This window comes from Phascolarctos cinereus, unplaced genomic scaffold (assembly GCF_003287225.1).
Source record: "Phascolarctos cinereus isolate Bilbo 61053 unplaced genomic scaffold, phaCin_HiC Scaffold_726;HRSCAF=1367, whole genome shotgun sequence".
NCBI classification, from domain to species: domain Eukaryota; kingdom Metazoa; phylum Chordata; class Mammalia; order Diprotodontia; family Phascolarctidae; genus Phascolarctos; species Phascolarctos cinereus.
The window spans coordinates 315,241,360-315,262,207 of NW_027556098.1; the positions used below are offsets into that span (position 1 = coordinate 315,241,360).

Sequence of the window (20,848 nt, forward strand, 5' to 3'; positions counted from 1 at the left end):
GCAATTATCTTTCTCCTTTTTTTTGTCATCTCATGAATGTGAGGTGCAACGTCAGAGTTCCTTTAATTTGCATTTCTCTAATTATTAGTAATTTGAAGAATTTTTTTCATGTTTAGTAATTTAGATTTCTTTCTTTGAAAACTGCCTATTCACATTGTTTGGCTGTTTATCTGTTGGGGGGCATTGTTCTTGTTCTTGTGGATTTAAATTAATTCCATATATATTTTGGATGTAAGATCTTTATCAGATACAATTGCTACAAAGATTTTTTCTCCAGTTACCAGTTTTCCTTCTAATTTTAACTGCATTGTTTTGGTTTAATTTCCTTTCCCATGCTTTCCTGTAAAGCTTTCTTTTCATTTATATGATTCTTGCTTTATTTCTTCCAAGAATTCTTTATTTTCTTTGAGGCTTTTCTTGTAGGTATTGTGGAAGCATACTGATTTCCCTGTACACACCCACACCCACACACTTTTATATACCCTGTGCCCCCCCCCTTCCTTTTTAAGCTACATATTAAAACCTAATATTAGGACATTACTTTAGTCTGAAGTCTAGTTGGTCTAACCTGAATTAGAAGTTTACATCAGGCTTTCTTTTAACCGTCGACTGAAATAAGACAGCTCTTAATCCCTTTACCTTCTTACCAAGGGCCCAACCACTTTCTTTGATGAAATTGATTAAAAAATTATGGGAATACTCTGTGAGGATAGAATTAGGGATGGAAACCCTTGATTGATATCTTGTTTTTCCTTGACTGGACTGGATTGGGGTAATGATCAGATTAAGAGAAGTCTTTGATTACTACTTCAGTTAATGGAATTATCTCTTGAGTTCACCTTCAGTTCTTGAAAGAAGGATCCTTAGAGAGAATGGGCAAAGCTGGATTTAATAGTTTTAGGAAAATGATTCTCTAGGGTCCACTGATGTTTAAAATTTTTTTTCAACTAATTAGCGTTTTTATTTGTTTTCCTTTTCACCTTTCCCACACCTCAGGGAGGGGAGAAAATGGAACCCAAACTGAAATCTTTCTAACAAATAGACAGTCAAGCAAAACAAGCCCCTGGTTTACTTGTTCCTTATCTTTTTTTTGTTTTGATCAGGATGCTGTATGATTATGTTGAAAGGAAGAGAAAGGAAAATTCAGGAGCCCAGCTACATGTCACCTACTTAGTGTCGGGCAACCTTGTTCAGAATGGAAACTCTGTAAGTACCTAAAATCTTTCATAAGTTGAGGTATGCTTGAACTATAGGTGTTGTTTAGTCATTTCAGTCGTGTCCGACTGTATATGACCACATTTGATGTTTTCTTGGCACAGACACTGGAATGGTTTGGCATTTCCTTCTTCATCTCATTTTAAAATGAAGAAACTGAGGCAAACAGGGTTAAATGACTTGCTAAAGATCATACGGCTTGTAAGTGTCTGAGGCTGGATGTTAGTTCAAGTCTTCCTGACTCCAGGTTCAGCTCTCTATGCACTGTACCATCTAGCTGCCCTTGAACTATAGATAACCTATAGTTAATGGCACATAGAGAAGGCTAACACATTATGGGACCATTGACAACTAGAATGGGCAGGGACTTGAAATATCAACACGTCCAACTTTATTTGATTTCTTGATTTCTTTGATTTATATTTCCCTTATTGCTTTGTTTAGGTCCCTATGTGACTGTTACTAAATTATGTCTTGTTTTCTATTGAATTGTGTGTGTGTTATCTCTCTCCGCTCGTTAGATTATAAACTTCTTGAGAGAAGGGACTCTTTGTTCTCATCATGTATCTACAGCACTGAGCAAAGGGCCTTCAACATTACAGGTGCTCAGCCAATTTTTGTTTGATTACAGGTAAAGAAACCAGAGAGGGGAAGGGACTTAGCAAGTTTGCACAGCTCCTATGAACAGAGTGGGAAACTGGTGCTCTTCACATTAGATTACACTGTTTTTTGTGCACAGAAGCTTCAAAACTTATGATGATGAGGGATTTGGATTAAATTTTATTTATTAATAATAATAATAATAATAATTTGTTAATTAATAATAATTTATTTGCAAAGTGTTTCACATACTTTTTCCCTCATTTGAGCATTTAACCACAATACTAGTAGGTTGTGTGAATAACATCATTCCTATTGATGAGGTGCAGAGAAGTTACATGACTTGCCTATCATCACATAGTAAATGGCAAGGTAAAGGGAAATGACAAGTATTTATTAAGCACCCAATAAATGCTAGACACCGTGTGCTAAGGGCTTTACAATTATTATCTCATTTGGTTCTCCATCACCCTTGGGAGGTGGATGCTGTTATTATCCCCATTTTACAATTGAGGAAAGTGAGGTAGACAGGTGAAGTGACTTGCCCAGGGTCCCATAGCTGGTCCCATGCCTGCGACCAGATCTGTATTCAGGACTTCCTGACTACAGGTCTAATGCATTGTCCCCTGAGCCATTTAGCTGAGATTAAACCTAATTCCAGGCCCAGTGCTCTTTCTGTTACAGGCCATCTCACCACAACGATTTGATATAGTGAACGTTCTAAAGTTGAAATCTTTGGCAACTTGTTTCACTACTGCTGTTGTTTTCTGAAATAGAGAGGGAAGAACATGTCATAGTGGAGAGCTGGCATCAGAGCCAGGAAGACCTGACTCCAGGTCTCATCTCTGACACATACTGGCTGACTGTGTGAATGGGCAAGTCCCTTAACTTCTCCATGCTGTAGGCAGTTCTCTAAAGCTAAAGTGCTAATTTGCATCGGATGAAAGCGTTTCCTTGTCAGGCAGTTCTATGTATCTGTGAAATCACTGATCGAGTCCCCATTCTCCTCCAAAACAGGTAGTCAGGTGGGTGCTTTTTCAGTTTCCAGTTCACCTTTGTCCTGTGGGCTCCTTTTTCCTTAAAACTAGGAGAGTTAAGTCATTCTTATAAAAATAAAAGAGTTTTGTTTGGAATTTAATTTCTTACTCTTTTTAAGATTGCTATATTCATTAGTTTATGGCATGATCTCTAGCTTAGGAACTGTGAGATAGATTTATGCTTCCCTCTCTAGAGAGATGATATCCCCAAGAAAGATGACTGCTAATGTATTTGTACAGTCTTTATAGGTTACAAAGTTCTTTCAAATCTATTAGCCCATTTGGTTATCACAGTAACTCTGTGAAGTGAGTAGGGCTGGTGGTATTAGAAGGGAGGTCACTGAGGCCCTCAAAAGTTAAGCCACCTACTAAAGCCTACAGATCAGGTTAATGGCAGAGCTAATACTAGAATCCTTGGACCTAGTTCAGTGTCACATGACTAATAGCTGACAGAGGTAAGACTACAGTCTGCACCATTACATCTCTGCCTCACATCACTGGGTAAGTTATTGATATCTTTCAGTGATTTGTTGTGTAGAACTCTTCATTATTGCTCTAGAAATTTTCATAGCGAGGCATAAGTAGTCTGTAAATGTGTCACCTTATCACACTCCCCTCATCAGACACTCCTCCCCCCACCTAAAAAAGCCCTGTGAAATTTTTTGTGTAAACATAAAATGGGTTTAATAGATTTCTTCTGAAATACAAGCACCAAGACAAAGTACAAACATACTTAACAGTGGTAAAATTAATTACGAGGAGTTGTGGGAAGATGATGTGTTAGGATCTAGAGATGCTGAGATCCATTTAGAAATACCCTACTAAAGCTCTAAAAAAATCACCAGAAAGAATAAGACAGAAAGCCAAAGAAAAATAGCTATAATCTCTTTTATCCAGTCCAGGACTGTACAAAGTGACTGCCAGAATTCTGTGAAAGCTCTTGAGTGGCTATCAGCCAGGGTAGGCAGACAGATGCCAAGATTGCAAGCAACACAGACCCAGAGTAGTAGTTAGGGCAGGATCAGCACCCAGGCAGCCTCACCCAGGGCCCAAGAGACTCAGTGGTGCAGCATCCAGTAGGCCTGCCTACAGCATAGTAGGAGACCAGGCTAGATTCAGTTCTGGGCAGCCTGTACCCAAGGAACAACAGGAGAAAGGGCCATGGTAGCACCTGGGAAGAAAAGCATCTGAGGTTTTGTAGGAAACCTGAAACCAGTGTAGTCAGCAACTTCTGGTTGGAGTCTGACAGGTCATAGTAAGGGATGGAGACAACTCCAGGTGTAGGACACAGAAAAGACCAATGTTTGAGGACTCAGACAAGACCAATACCAAAACCAGCTGTTGAGGGATGTCAGCTTCTCTAGATCCTAACATACTATCTTCCACAGTTCCTCCTAATTAATTTTACCACTGTTAAGTTGAGCCACCAGGAGGCTGAGCCAAACCCAGGAATTCCTGCAGAAGGCAGGATCTAGTTTGAGCCCCCCCATCCAGGACCAAACAGGGCATGTGCCCTGGCCATCACAGAATGTGGAAGGAACAGAGTGACTCGAGTATAAGATCCTAAATCAGTTGCTGAGGCTGGAGTTATAAGTAAAAAGAAGGAAATGCTGAACACAATGAAGAGAAACAATGGATTTAGAGAAGCCCAAGAGGTAAATACAAAAGAGGAGAGTAACCCAGCAAATAGAGCTTCTGAGAAAAGAAGACCTGGCCACAACATTGGAGAGGACCTAAAAGACACAACAGGTGTGACACACAAAATGTAATGTTAAATGAAATGGCAGATGGAGAGGAAAAACTGGCAAAAAGAATCAGTAGTTTAGAATGGAAGGTGATAAACTTACCCAGGAATTGAACTCTCTGAAGATGAACGAACCAAACGGAGAGCAGCAACTCCAGTGGACAAGAAGAAACTAAAACAAAATCAAAAGATGGAGAAAACAGAAGAAAATGTTGCAAGCAGCTGACCTGGAAAACAAGTCAAGGGGAGATTAATCTAAGAGTCTTTGGATTATGTCAAAATCATGACTTAAAAAAGCCTGATTACCATATTTCAAGAAATCAGTTTTTAAATCTGCCTAGATTTATTGGAACCAGAGAGCAAAGAAGAAAATAAAAGGAATCTACCATTCACCTCCTGAAATTAACGCCGAAATGAAAATTTCCAGGAACATTATAACCCAAAATCCTGAGCTTCCATGTCAAAGAAAAAATATCACAAATAGCCAAAAAGAGAATTTAGGTACCAAGAAGCCATAGTCAGGATCTTTCGATTTGTCAGCTGCTGTTATAAGGAGAGAACTTGAAATACAGTATTACGGGAGGCAAAAGATAAAGGCTTGCAATGAAGAATAACATTAACAAAACTGAGTATAGTCCTGCAAGGGAAAGAAATTTACCTTTAATGAAATAGAGGACTTGAAAATGTTCCTCTTGAAAAGGCCAGAAGGGCCTAGGAACTTGGAAAGGCAGATGCATAAAACAAGAGAAATGTAAAAAGGTAAATATATTTGATCATTTAGTAACAGTGAGTTACTTATATTCTAATGAGGGAGAAGATGGAAGACCTCTAATGTCTTCAGGAATCATGGAAAGAGTTAAGAGACAGTGTGGGGGTAGTTCTGTTCTACTTCAACAGCCTTAGGAGAAGGAAAAGGGGGAGAAAACTTAAAGTTAGTTTTAGTTAGTTAATGTTTCATCCATTAATGTAATAAGAGGAGTGGATTGGGAGAAGAATGTGCCATTGAAGAAAGGATAGGGAGAATGTGCATCCCATGAATCTTACTTTCATCTGAACTAGACAAGGAAAGTTGCATACATTCATACACACACACACACACACACACACACACACGAAGAGTCAGGTTAGGGCAAGGAGAGAAGAGAGAGAGGTTTAAGGAGCCCAGGATAGGTGGGGGAATAGTCATAGGCAAAACAAACTCCAACATCGGAGAGTAGAGTGTTAAGAATAGTTTAAAAGAAAGAAATGAAAGATTAGAGACAGTGAGATGAATAGAAAAGGGACAATGGATTAGGATAGATCTCTTCAGTTATGGGTTACTAGTGATAAGCAAACTCCTCGTTCATCCCCTTCATTATAAAGAAGTGAATATAGGGGGGAGAAGGAGAGAAAAAAGTACAAGAAGACAAGATGAAGAGAAATACACAGTTAACAATCATAACAACATGAATGGCATGAACTGACCCATGAAAATGGAAGAGGATATCATGGATTACAAAGCAGGACCCAACAATTGTTATTTAGAAGAAAAACATTTGAAAGATCAAAACTCAACCCAGAGATAAAATAGTTGGAGCAAAGTCTTATGCTTCAAATGAACTTTAAAAAAAATTAGAGGTACAATCGTGATTTCAGATAATAACAATAATAAATATGGATACAAAAACATAAGCACAGGAATTGCTTTATACTTAAATGTACCATAGAAAATGAATTAGTACTTCCTATGTATGCTGTAATGGCATAGCATAAATACTTAAAGGAAGAGTTAATTGAATTGCAGGGAAAAAATAGTAAAATTATAATATTGGGGGAGCCTTATTGTACTCCTTTCAAAACTATGCAAATCTAACAAAAAGATAAAACAAGAAAGACATTAAAGACTTGAATCGAACTTTAGAAAAGTTAAATATGATAGATTTGTTGTAATTAGAGCCAAAATTTAGAAACAGAATAGGAACAAAATAGGAGCAAGAAGAGGTTTACATATTTCTCACCAGAACGTGGCACATTTACAAAAAATGATCATGTATTAGGGAATTAAAAACCTCACAAACAAATGAGAAAAAGCAAAAATATTAAGCATCCTTTGTTGACCATAATACAGCAAAAATATATTCAGTAAAGGGGCTTTGAAGTATGGATTAAAAAAAAAAGATTAGAGACTACTTTAATCTCAAGTAATTAATGAGTCAAAGAACACATAATCGAAACAACAAAACATTTCGTTAAAGAAAATGTCAACAGAGAGACAGCATACCAAAACTCATGGGATACAACAAAAGCAGTGCCTAGGATAAAATTTATTCTACCTGCTTTCATTAACGAAGACTAGAGAAAAGATTAATAAATTGAGCATGTAACAAAACCAGACCTAGGAAAGTAACATAGAAAAACTCCAAATGAACACTAAAGTAAAAATTTTGAAAATCAAAGAAGAATTTAACAGAATTGAAAATAAAAAACCATTGAGTTGACAAATAAAACTAGGAATTACTTAAAAAATAAAAACAGCCAAATAACCTAATTTTTAAAAAAGTACAAAAGCAAATGGAAAAAAAAACTGAAAGGAATAAGGAGAATTCACAGCTATTGAATATGAAATAAAGGAAACCATAGTTAACTTTTATCCAGTGTGCCCAACGAAAAGGATAACTGACATGAAATTGATGAATGTTTACAAAGACATAAAATTGCCAGGTTAATGGAACAAGAGATACAGTATATAAATTAGTATCAGAAAAAGAAATTGAATAATTCATAAATGAACAATTCATAAAAAAGGGAGATCAGATTTATTTTCAAGTAATTTTAATTAAACTTTAAAGAACAATTAAGACCAAAATTACATGAACAATTTGCAAAAAACAAGAAAAAAAGAGAGAGTTCCAAGCTGTCTATGATACAGGTAGGCTCTTTATTCCTAAACCAGGGAGTGACAAAGCAGAGGAAGAAAACTATAGCTCACTATCCCTAGTGAATATTGACACAGAAATGTTAAATAAAATATTATTAAAGTGGTAACAACAGTATTTTAGAAAGGTTATGTATTATGACTAAATTAGATTTATGTGAGGAATGCAGGGTTGATTTAATAGAAAGAAACAATAAATGCAATAGACTACATTAATTTAAAAAACACAGTTATGTCAGTAAATGCTGAAAAAGATTGACAAAATCCAATACTCACTTCTATTAAAAACACTAAAAAGGGAAGGAAAAAATGGATCTTTCTTTAATATGGTAAGTAGTATCTAAAATGAAGAGCTAACATTTTCTGTCATGGAGAATGAATAGAAGCCTTCCCAATGAGATCAGTTTAAAGCACACATGGTTGTTATCTCCACTACTATTTGATACAATTCTAGAAATTCTAGGTATAGCAATATAACAAGAAAAAGAAATTGAGGGAATAAGCAAAGCCAGAGAGGAAACAAAACTATTACTTTTTGCAGATGATTTGATAGTCCATCTAGAAAACTAAAGAATCCACTAAAAATTAAGTGAAATAGTAACTTCAGCAAAGTTGCAAGTTATAAAATAAATCCACATAAACTACTAGCATTTCTGTATATTACCAGCAAAATCCAGCAGGGATAGATAGAGAAATTCCATTCAAAATAATTACAGAATGTGTAAAACATTTGTGAATCTACCTGGCAAGACACGCACAGGAGCTCTTAATAGTATAATCTAAACCATTCTTTACAGACTAGAGATGAAGGTAAAAAGTTTGATATTGCTCATGGGCGTCCAATATAACAAAAATCACAATACTGTCTAAATAAATGTACTTATTTAGTACCTCGCCAAATGATTACTTGGTATAGAGCTAGAAAAATATTAATGAAATTCATCTGGAGGAGAAAAGGTCAAGAATCTCAAGGGAATTATTGAAAAAAGGTGGAAAGGAAAGAACCCTAGCAATTTCAGACCTCAAACTGCACCACAATTCAGTAATCATTAAAACGACTTGGTATTGGTTAAGAGAAGACATTCAGTGGATCAGATTTGGTCCACAGCTTGTAGAAGCAAATGAACATAGTAGCATCCTTTTCTATAAATCCAAAGATCACAGCTACTAGGGTAAAGACTCACACTATTCAACAAAAATTTGTGGGGATATATGCAATGCAGTCTGGCAGAAATTAAGGATAGACCGATAACTTCCGTGTGTGTGTTTATGTGTGTGTGTGTGTATATCTTAGATTTGAAAGATCAAATCATAAACTAGATGATCAAGGAAGAATACACATTTCCTTGCTATGGATGGGGAAGAGTTTTTGATCAACTATGGAATAGAGAGGATCAAAGACAATAAAATAGACAATTTTGATTACTTAAAATTAAAAAGCTTGTGCATAAAGCTAATTGGTGCATTTAAAACTATTAGGGAAACAGGCAAACTGGGGGAAAATTTTATAGCTGATTTCTTGAAAGTTTCCTGTACTTATTTGGTATTTTTGATGGAAATAGGTAATTGGATTTTGTTATCTTGATATACAGTATATGTAAGTAAGGAACTGATTCAGTTATATAATAATGACAACTGTACCATAATAGATAAATAGTTACAGGATATAAACAAACAGTTATTAAAGGAAGAAATTCAAGTATCAAGAACAATATGAAAAAAATTCTCTAAATCACTAAAAATTTAAAAAATTTAACACTGAGATTCCATCTCACATCTATAGCAAAGATAACAACAAAGGAAAATGAAAATGCTGGAAGGCTGTGGGAAAATAGGCACAGTAAGGCATTGTTGGTGGAACTGTGAGGTGGTAGAGCTGTTCTGGAAAGCAATTTGGAACTATGTCTTTAAAAAATCACAAAACTATGTCACTGAACTTTGACATAGTAATACCATTACTATGAAATACTAGAAAGAGATAAAGGCCCCATATATATTAAAATTCTTATAGTGGCTCTTTCAGCAAAGGCAAAGAACTGGAAACAAAGGAGGATATGCATGGATTGGAGAATGGTTTTGTGTGTGTGTGTGTGTGTGTGTGTGTGTATGGTATGTGCATGTAACTGGGCTATTATTTTGTAAGAAATTATGAAAGAGATGATTTCAAAGAAACTTGGAAAGACTTATATGAACTGATACTGGATGAAGTGAATGGAACCAGCACAATCTAAACAATAACAACAGCATTGTAAAGAATAATAACTTTGAAAGACTTATGACCAGTCTCAGTTCTGTCATGATGATGCATCGTGATAGAATGATGAGGCACCTCCTGACAGAGAAGTGATAGCCTCAGTGCAGAATGAACTGTACATTTGTAGGCATAGCCAATTTGGGGATTTGTTTTTCTTGACCATCCATTCTTATTACAAGGGCAGTATTTTTATTTTTTCCACTGGGGGTGTGTGGAAGAGGGGTTACAAATTAGAGTATCTTCCTCTCTTCTCTACCTCAAAAAAGAAGAAAAAGAAAAGAGGGTCAAAAGGACAGAGGAGAACAGAAGGCCAGAAAGAATCACAGTTAAGCAGGATGGATTTGAAAGTTATGTGTCGAATGTATTGAATATTTTGAAAGAAAAGCAAGCTATACATTATAGAGATTTGCAATTTCTTTTACAGTCTTCTTTCAGTTCTGATATCTATCTATACATATGTATTACATATATATGAAAATTCTCATTTGTTAGGTTCAGAATGCAATTTAGAATTATTTAGTTGTAGTTTGTAAGATATTTGTAATATTGAAATAAACCTTGTAACCTTCCTTAATCTAATTTAGAAGACTCATAGTAGGAAAGGCTTAAAAGAGTTTTTTCAAACTTTATCGTGGCATTCAAGGCTTTCTACAGTCTGGCTCCAAGCTTTTTGAACTTGTGCTAGTCCCCATCATGCACTTTATGTTCCAGCCGAACTGGACTACTCTTTGTTACCTGTTATTCTTCCTTTTTCCCAATCTCAGTGTCATTCTGTCCCTGTTATTGGAGTGGACCCCCTCTCCCTGCCTTTTACCCCACCCCAGGACCTCTATTTGTTGAAATTCCTTCTTTCTTTCAGGGCCCCATTTCAGATGCTGCCTCCTCCAAGAAGCAGGAGCTAATGTTCCCTTCCCTTCCTTCAGCCAAAAGTGATCTCTTCTCCCACAGATTTATCATAGCTCTTCGGTGGAATCCTCCTTTTGCATTTAGCATCCTGTCCTTTGCATCGTGTTTATGGGTATATGTTTTTCTCTCTCTCTGTGTCTCCCTCTCTCCTTGTGAGTCTCTTCCTCTCTCTTTTCTTCTCTCTACCTCCCTTCCCTTTGCCAATTAGAATTTAAGTTCCTTCAGAACAAAGCCTATGCCATATTTATCTTTGTATTGCCAGTGCTGAACATACAGGTTATCACATATTTTTGAGGTATCCTTTGCTGTCCTAATACTCCTTCCAAGTACCATTGAACTATTAGAAAGAAAACCTTAAAATTCTAATGAAGATAAATTGTTATTTCTTGCAGTGCCACAAGGTTGCAGTAGTGAGAGAAGATAAACTGGAGGGTAAGTGTTTGAGTTGTTAAGCAAGTTTTTCCTCTTAAGGTACCAAAATGTAGGTATCATAAAAAGCTACTTTAACATCTGCACATAATACTTTCAGCTGCTTAACTGGAGAGTTCTGTATTCCTTTTATTACCAGTTCCTCAAACCTTTTAAAATATGATACTCCATCTGCCTAACCTCATACTCTTATAACTTAATAACAACTGACATTTATATAGCACTTTTCAGCAGAAGACCTCAAAACTTCTGATGGACATTCCAAACTACTGAAAGCTCGGTGGATTTTCTTACCAATCATGGAGAGACAGTAGCCTTTCATCAGTGCACTGTGTTCTTTGACAGTTGTTTGGGAAGGAAATGAAATAGAACTTCTCTGGAAATCCCAAAGGGCTTCATGTCACTTCCAAATTAAATGTTTGAGCACCATAACAAGACTCTTCTGTTTTGTTTTTGTTTTGTTTTTAAGCAGAAGAAAAAAACCCCAACAACCAGGAATCTATATTTAATGAGATGTTATGGTCTTAGATCTCTTGTTTCCCACCAAAGCATCATCTATTGTCTTTGTATGTAAAGACTCGTTTCCATTCCAAACTTTCCATTGTTAGTCAAAGTTAAATTTGATATATTAATGGTGATAGTTACTTTTTTCCCCCCATTTCTTTGCTTATAGTGATATTCTTCTGGTAGCAAAGGCAAGGTGGCTGATGGGGGTCTAGGGCATTGGCTATATAACCTAGATGTATCTCTTCCCTTTGTTTTTTCTTTATGTGATAGGCAGGTATTGTTGTGTCTACTCCATAATAATACCTCTCATTTATATGAGGGTAATAGGATCATATATTTAGAACTGGAACAGACCTTAGAGATCACTAAGGCCCAGAAAGATAATGACTTGCTCAAGGCTGTAAAATAATAGGTAGAAGAGTTGGATTTGAACCCAGACTTTCTGACTCTACACCATACTGTCTCCTCAGGCAAGGCTTTATGAGAAGACCTATTTCATTTTTCCTTGATGCTGTGCTCAGTAGTCCTCTCCTAATTCTACTAATGTGCCTGTTGATCATTGTTAAATTTATAATAAAAGTGAAATTTAAATTGAAAAAAAATTCTGAGACTTTAAAAGCTCTTTGTTTCCAAAGGATTGTGCTTTTATGATTTACAGCCAGAAGGGATGTTGGAGATCATCTAATCCAATCCCTTTGTGTATAGAGCAAAACAACCATGGAGGTGCTAAGTGTCTTGCCCAAGGTGGCAGAGCCTACCATGTCTTCCAATCTCAACTCTTCATTTTACTCCATCATGCTGTATTTCTAGGAGTAACCCTGAGGAGTAGTCACGGAAGGATTATTGCTTTGCTTCACAGATGAGGAAACGGAGGCAGAGGTTATCCAGGTTGCAAGGAGCAAAACTGGCCCTCAAACCCAGTCTTCTGTCTCCTGTTCTGGTACTCTTCCCATTATACCATGCTAAGTGTCTTCCTGAGAGAATAGTATCTCTGTGCAGAGATTAATAGATATTAATGTATATTGGTTCAGGCAGAAATGACCTTCAGCAACCTTGTTTCCCATCAGCAGTATGCTAGACAACAGATCCTCCAGTGACTGAGGGAAAGAGAACCCCTGGTTGTCATCATCAGTCATTAGTTACTGTTTATTGAGTGCCCGCTGCGTGTGGGAGACGATAGTGAGTGCTATATTGCCTGACTCACTACCACCTACCTTGTCAGAATGTCCCTGTTTGCAGACAGATGAGTTGATGTTATTTCAGGGTGGCTTGTTAGCCTTTAAAGCTATTGGACTACCACAGACTGCGAATGGTTTAATGCAGAAGTTGTTGTTATATTCCTCTTCATGCCATGAAGACTTTGTATTAACAGTGTACTCTTCCTGTTGACTCGTAGCAGTGAAGTCCAGGCTTGCTGTGACTGCCAGCATCCATGTGTACAGTGTCCAGAAAGCAATGCTCAAGGACAGCGGGCCTCTGTTCAACACTGATTATGACATCCTCAAAACCAACCTGCAGAGCTGCAGCAAGTGAGTGCTTTAAACCTTCTCTGTGGGCTTTTTGGCTAATTGGTCTTATAAATTGTTTATACAGTGGCTCCCTCTTAATGTGAAATGTCAGCTATGGTAAAAGCCCCATGGCCTTACAGGATAGCCAGGGCTTGGTTTGGTGGTGCATTGCGAGCTGAAAAAAACCCAAAAGCTCTGTGTAAAGGAAGACTGGATTTCCCTAGGACCCCCATACTGAAATCCCGGTGGAGTCCCTGTATGCCTTTCTTAGAAAGAACTCCAGTATTTACTGCAGTATGCCACAAAATGATTATTTAATAGAATCACAGAACCTCAGAGTTGTCATGGATCTTAGAAAAATTGGGTAGTCTGATCATTCCCTTGAAGCAGGAATCCCCTCTAGCACAGACTCAGAGAATCTCAGTGTTGGAATGGTGTTGGGAGATCACCTGGTGTAGTACCTCTCCGATGCAGTAATCCTTTTTGTGGCATCCCCGACTAGAGGCAATCCAACCTTTGCTTGAAGGGGTGATAGGGAAACTGTCTCCTGAATGAGGCAGCCTGCTCTGCTCTTTCCTTATGTTGAATTGAAATCTGCCTCTGTAGAATGATAGCTGTCCCCTCCCCACCCCCACATTCTGTCCTACAGGAGCCAGATAGCACACATTAAGTACCTACTATGTGTAGAATACCTGTTGTGCTGGGCACTGGGGAAGATCCCTAGTTTATATAAGACATGGTCCCTGGCCTCATTTGGTTCACAGTCCAGCAGGGACATCTTCTTTTCAGTCAGCCTAGCTAGAAAGTAAGTTCTGAAAAGATAAAATAAAAAAATTATATGATTTGTTTTGTGAGAATTGAAAAAAAAATTATTAAGACTCTGGTAGATGTCAGTCAAATTGAGTGATTATTGTTTTTTGAAAAGCCTTCTGTATTGTAATTTGGAATGCTATGTTAGGTTCCAAAAACCAGTCACCATATTACAAACAGCATGTCAGTAAGCAAGAAGAAAAGGGACTCCAGCATTTTGAAAATGCAGTTTGCTCAGGGCCCCCTAAAATAAACAAGGCAAGTGGAAAACTTGGTAACAGGAAGCATTCTAATGAAATTTCACTTAAGCTATTCCCAGTAGAGATATGAAAAATTTATCTTCAATAAAGAAGTTTGTATTTAGCTCTGAAAATTGTGGGTCACCAGGGAACTGACTCATTTCTAGGATTGTTTCATGTGTTTGAAGAAGTGCTATGGAATCAAGAGAGGTGGAACTTTAGAACTGAGCAGAGGGCCTTTGTATCCTGGCTCAGATTTACAACCTGACTTGCTCTTTGCCCTGTTGCTGTTTCCAGCCCAATCCTTAGGCTGAGAAATATAGACTAAGAAGAGAGTCATTGTCACTGACCTGACAGTAGATATAGACAGTTCTGTGAAACACAGCCCCCTTGATAGAGAGTAGTCAGGGAGGATGAATGGCTATCAGCTGTTGCATTGCTGATACCCTGTTCCTAACTTTAAGTGGACAAAATTATTTTGTAAGTGTGGGTTCTTAAAAGGTGATCTCCACATAGGAACCTTATGTGTACATAGTCTTTGGAAAACTTTTACAGGGGTGGGGAACTTGTAGCCTCAAGGCCACTTGTGACCTTCTAAGTCCTTGGGTGGGGCCATTTGACTGAGTCCAAGTTTTACAGAACACATTCTTTTATTAAGAGGATTTGTTCTGTGAAGTTTGGATTCAGTCAAAGGGTTGTACTTGAGGACCTAGAGGGCCACAGGTTCCCTGCCCCTGCTTTTGGAGCTCCAATAATAATAGCTATAATAATAGCTCTTATTTGATACTCACAACTACCCTGAAAGGTCGGTGCTACTATTATCCCCATTTTGCATATGAGGAAACTGAAGCAAATAGAGGCTAAGTGATTTACCCAGTGTCATCCAGCTAATAAGTGTCTTGAGGCTGAATTTGAACTCAGGTATTCCTGTCTCCAGGCCCAGTGTTCTATCCACCTAACTACCCTATAGCATGGGATGGCTTTTGAAACTTAGTGAATGATCAGTAGATTACAGTCCATCAGTAAATCTTGAAGCCAGATTTTCTTGATATCCAAAACAGCAACTACCACCAGACACTCTTCTCCATGACTTTTGAGTGATTCCCAGCTGAGGGGGATCTGAAGTCATTTGTACACTCTTCACTCCTGTCCCTCTCCAAGGATCTTCATAATACTTATAGCTAATATCTCCATAGTGCTGCAAGAGTACTTTCTTCATAACCACCCTTTGAATGGAAGTAGTACAAGTGTTATTCACCTTTTTAATGAGGAAAATCTTTTACAGATGAGGAAACTGAGATTTTTAGAGCTCGATTGACTTCCGCAGGGTCACATAGTAAGTGGCAGCAGAGCTGAAACTCAAACTTTGAGTCTTCTAACTCACAGTCTGGTCTGTACTCTAAAGTTAGGGTCAGGGAGGTGGAAAGTTAGGGAGGAAGAAATCAAATGTACTCTTTCATGGAGAAAAACTTGGTGACTCTAGCTTGGGTTAACCTTTTGAGCAGGCCTGAACAGTGTGCCTTCTAGAGATTCCATTTTCTTTAATCCTCAGCAGTGGTGATACTGGAATAGTAGTACCAGTGACAAATTTGAGCTCAGTTCTCATGAACTTGGGTCTTTGTTCTAAATATTAGGAAAAAAACTTAACCTCTAATTTCTTTGTTTAGTTCTATTTTTGTTCTCTTTGTGGTAGTTAAGTTGTGCTGTGTTAAGTTCACTAAAGTTATTCCTTTTCTGGTGCTGACCTCATAAATCATCAGAAAGAATCTGAGTTCTTCCTTCCTTTTTTAAAGAGGGCTACTGAACTGGTAGATCAGAGGATTGCTATAGACTTCGTTTACCTATTTTTTTTTTAAGGGTTTGTATCGTGTTAGTTATTCTTATGGAAAAGGTGGAAAGCTCTGGGCTGCGTGGTCTTCCAGGGGAATCAAGTGGCTATATTCAAAGCTGTGAGAAAGCAAATTGGCCAGGCCTCAAGAGAAGTCAGTAATGGCTGGATGTCAGTTTGGAAAGATGTCTCTGGTGGAGGGTTCCCCAGGGAGCTGTGCTGCTTAATGTCTCAGGCAGAGAGATAGAGGCATCTTTATCTAATTTGGAGAAGGTCTATTTAGGAGCAGTGGCAAATACACTACACCACAGAATCTAAAAACATTAGAACATTGGGCTGAATATAAGAAGATACAATTCATTAGAGATACATGTAAAGGCTATACTTGAAATTTGATTTCATATTCACAAGATGGGGAGGTAAGATTATATAGCAGTTTGAGAGAGGTCTGGGAATTTTAATGGATTGCAAGTTCATTACAAAGTAGCAGCATGATGTATCCAAAAAGTTCATGTGACCTTGGATCAAGGGAGGAAAACTTTCAGGAATAAGGATGGGGTCGTTCTACTGTGTTCTGCCCTCATCAGGGCACATTTAGAGTGTCAGGTTCAGTTTGGATACCATGTTTTGGGAAGAGCATTGGTAAGCTGGAGTGTGACCAGAAGATAGCAGCTAGAATGGTGAAGTATCTGGAGTCCATATTATGTGAGACTCAGTTGAAAGAACTGGGGATGTCAAGTCTAAAGAGAATTTTTTTTTTGCTAGGAAGTGGGGTTAAGTGACTTGCCCAGGGTCACACAGCTAGTAGGTGTCAAGTGTCTGAGGCCGGATTTGAACTCGGGTCCTTCTGAATCTAGGGCCGGTTTTCTGTCCACTGTGCCACCTAGCTGCCCCCGGATGTTAAGTCTAAAAAGAGGGTAGGGATGGAGGGAAACAACATTTGTATAGCACCTGCTATGTGCCAGGCCCTGTGCGAAGAGCTGTATTATCTCATTTGATCCTCACAGCAACCCTGGGAGATAGATGCTACTATTTTTTTTTTCTTTTTGGCGAGGCAGTTGGGTTTAAGTGACTTGCCCCAGGGTCACACAGCTAGTAAATGACAAGTGTCTGAGGTTGGATTTGAACTCAGGTCCTCCTGACTCCAAGGCCAGAGCTCTGTCCGCTGCGCCACCTAGCTGCCCCATATAGGTGCACTATTATTCCCATTTTACAGGTGGGGAACCTGAAGCAGGTATCAGTTAAGTGACTCACTCAGGGTCACCTAGCTAGTGTCTGAGATCAGTCAGGTCCACTGCATCACTAGCTGTCTCCAAAAAGAGAACTTAGGCAGGGCATGAAAGTACTTGAGAAGCATTTTTTTTGTTTCTTTTGGTCAAGTAATTTTTATTGATATCTTTTGTTTTCATATTATCTACATTTCTTCTATTATTTTCTACTTCCTAGCTACCAGAGAGCCATCCTGTATAACAATTTTTTTTTTAAAAAGGAAAGAAAAAGAGGAGGAAAAAATCAGCAAAACTGATCAGTACATTGAAACAGTCCCAAAATGTATGCGGTATTCCATACCCATGAACCTCCTACCTCTTCAGAGGAGTGGAAGGCAGTGTCTTCTCATGTTTTTTTTTTTTAGGGTAATACTTATTCTTTTGTAATTTTTTAGCATTCCCTTTTGATTGTTTTGTAGTGGCTCTGTTTCCATCGTATGATGTTTTGTTGGCTCTGCTTACTTCACTCTGCAGCAGTTCATGGGAGTCATCCCGTTGTAGTCACGTACCACAGCTTGCTTAGCCATTCCCCAGTCAGTGGACATCCACTTTGTGACAGGCTGTCTTGGGGAAGAAGGATTAGACTTGTTCTTTTTGCCCGCAAAGGTCAGAACTAAGAGCAATGGATAGAAACTTTCGAAGACTCCTTTTGACTTGGTGTCAGGGAAAGAATTTCTAATAATTAGAGCTCTCCAAAAGTGGAATGTGCTTCCTGAGGAAGTACTGGGTTCTCTCTCCCTGAATGTCTTCAAGCAAAAGTTGGATAACCACAGGTAGGTGTGTTGGATGTGAGTGAGACTAGATGGCCATTGTGAATCCTTCCAGCTCTGAAATTCTGGTATACAGAGTTGGAAGGCCATCGGAGGGGTCAGACATGGCAGTCTTCTGCACTTCCCTGGTGCAGAACCAGGTGAAAGTATAAAAACAATAGAGGATAGTGTGTAGTGTGACTCCGAGTTATGTTAATATTAATTTCTAAGTCAGTATGTGGTCTTCAGGGATCCTTATGTAGGGCTTAGTGGCCCCTGTTCCATTTGAGTTTGACATTTCTGCTCTAGTATGTTTCACTTCAAAGGTAAGAACCCCCTCTGCAGGTCCCTGCAGGGCTTAATTGATGAGAGTGAAACCACCATTTCTTTGGGTTATTTTTGGTAGTCAGTCCGTCAGTAAGTCTTAAGCACTTACTATGTGCCAGGAGCTCTGCTGAGTGCTGGGGATACAAAGAAAGTTCCTGCTCTCAAGGAGCTTGCAGTTTAATCAGGAAGGCAGCGTGCAAATAACTAGATTGTATAAGACATACACAGTGTAAAAGGAAAACAACAGTTTTAGAGGGAAGGGGCTGGCAATGGTGGAGGGTGGGGAGGAATTAGAAACGTGTTAGAAAGTTAGTTCTCACTTTGAGCTAAAACCTACCTCCTTATAACTTCCGTGTGATCTTAAACTCCTAGAATCTTAAGAATTGGAACAACAACAACAACAGCTAGCATTCACGTCTCACCCTTTTTGGTCTTCAGAGCCTTGTGTGTGATCTTTCACTTGATCCTCATAACTCTGAGTTAGGTGCTATCGTCTGTCCCGTTTTACAGATGAAGAAATTGAGGTATAAAGAGGTTAAACGATTTGCCCAGGGCCACACAGCTAGTGTCTGAAGCAGAATTGAAACTTGGGTCTTTTTGATCTCAAGTTCAGCTCTCTTACCTCTGCCCTCCTGGCTGCCTTGAGTCTCTCATTTAGCTCCTCTCTCTGCAGAAGCATGAATCTGCTTGGTGGTATCTCTGACCAGTGTCAATACGTCGTCCACTTGAAAACTTCTAGCCATGGGGAACTTACTACTTAACCAAGGCAGCTCAGGCTACTTTTGGGCAGTTCTTATCATTAGGAAGTGTTCTTTCACATTGAGCTAAAATCCGCCTTTAACTAACCTGTTGCTCTTATTTCAGCCAGTAGAGGCCAAGCAGAACAGATCTAATCACTTTTCTACCACCAGCCTGCTGAACACTTGATTATTCTCCATAAGACTTTTTATATTTAATATGCCCCTTCCCCATTCATTCCATTGTTGCCTGATTTGAACATAAGCTTCTTGAGGACAGGGACTGATTCATTTTTGCCTTTGTATATCTAGCTCCTACTACAATGCTTTGCAAATAGTAGGTATTTCAGGTTTGTCAAATTGGATTTTTGAATATAACAAAATTGTCATATAACACGGTAATCAAAATAGTCAGCACCTGCTGTAATGTCAATTTAGTTTTGGGTAAATCTCAACTTAAATTATTTGACATATCCCTCTTTTGGTTTACTCAGGTGCATGTGTGTGTGTGCGTGTGTGTAATTAAATGCTAAATTTAGTTTAGTTCAGCAGTATTGAACTGAATATTTTTATGTTTTAGAGTTCCACGAGAAAGAAATATACAAAGAAAGAGATTATTTCTTGATTATCTGAACAAAATATTCCAGCATATTCCTCCACCTGTCCTGAGAATTCTTACCCATGGTACCACTAATTTGATATTAAAGAGAATTAAATGTAGCAAAGAGATATGTAGCCATAGGAGCTCCATGACTCAGATCCCAGCCACTTCCCTGTACTAGATCATGAATAGTAACAGCAAAGAAATTTGCCAGTGATTTTGTTGTTTAAGCCCCTTAGCTTCATATTTATTAGTTATTAAATTATCTACAAGATAATTGTTATTATAGATTTAGGATTAAGAGCCTAGTGAAGACATTCAGTTTTACATTAATAGTGACTTTGCTAAAGTTTGTTGTTATTTGGTGGTTCACATTCCATTCTGATTTGGATTGCTTCTTTTCCAGAAACTGAGATAAGTAAGTGGAGTTAATTGAGAGGGTATTCTTTCGGGGAAAGGTTAAGATGGAAAGGAAGGCCAAGGTTGGCTTCATGTTGTTAGGAAATGAAATTAATAGAATGCTTTCTTGTCCTAGGTTTAGTGCCATCCAATGTGCAGCTGCTCTACCCAGAGCCCCTGATGAAATTTCTCCTTCAGAGAAATTTGGACAGGCTGATCCTCAGCCATCAAATGAGGCCCTACCCAATGGTGAGCATACCACCAATGGCCATGGTCCTTCTGCTACCAAACAGACCTCACAGCATCCCAAAGGAATTATGGGAATGTTTGCCTCCAAAATGGCTTCCAAACCCCAAGACACTAACAAGGAGACTAAAACAGAGTCAAAAGAGGCAACAAATGTAAGTTAGTCATTGGATCTTACATTTTCCCTATGTGGTGTAGATTGTCTTTTAACATCTTGCTATTTAAAATATTTTAATTAATATTTTAATATTTAATGCTAAGTTAACATTAACGTCAGCTTGAATCCAATAATACTTGTAGTTTTTACCTCATAATGAGAGAAGGGGCATGATATGGTGGAAGAAACACTGAATTTGCAGTTCAAAGACCTGAATTTGAATTCCAGATCTGCCCTTTGCTAGCTGTGTGACCCATGGCAAGTCTCTTGACCCCTTGGCCTGTTTCCTTCTCTATAAAATGGGAGGAGTTTGGACTAGATGATCTTTCTGCCCTTGATCTATGATCTTCTGGCTGACTAGTTTTTGTTCCTT

General features: G+C 38.2%; 1 protein-coding gene across 2 annotated transcripts in view; it reads left to right on the top strand.

Moving 5' to 3' along the window:
• Nucleotides 1–20,848, top strand: part of POLD3 (DNA polymerase delta 3, accessory subunit) — a 58,857-nt gene that overhangs the window by 10,203 nt on the left and 27,806 nt on the right. Inside the window, exons 3-6 of one of the 2 annotated variants that reach the window (XM_020989572.2) lie at nucleotides 1,104–1,206; nucleotides 11,063–11,102; nucleotides 13,006–13,135; nucleotides 20,209–20,473. In XM_020989572.2, the coding sequence (XP_020845231.1) occupies nucleotides 1,104–1,206; nucleotides 11,063–11,102; nucleotides 13,006–13,135; nucleotides 20,209–20,473 (538 nt within the window). Of the gene's footprint in view, nucleotides 1–1,103; nucleotides 1,207–11,062; nucleotides 11,103–13,002; nucleotides 13,136–20,208; nucleotides 20,474–20,848 lie in introns of both variants that reach the window. The other variant, XM_020989571.2, reaches the window with a different exon arrangement.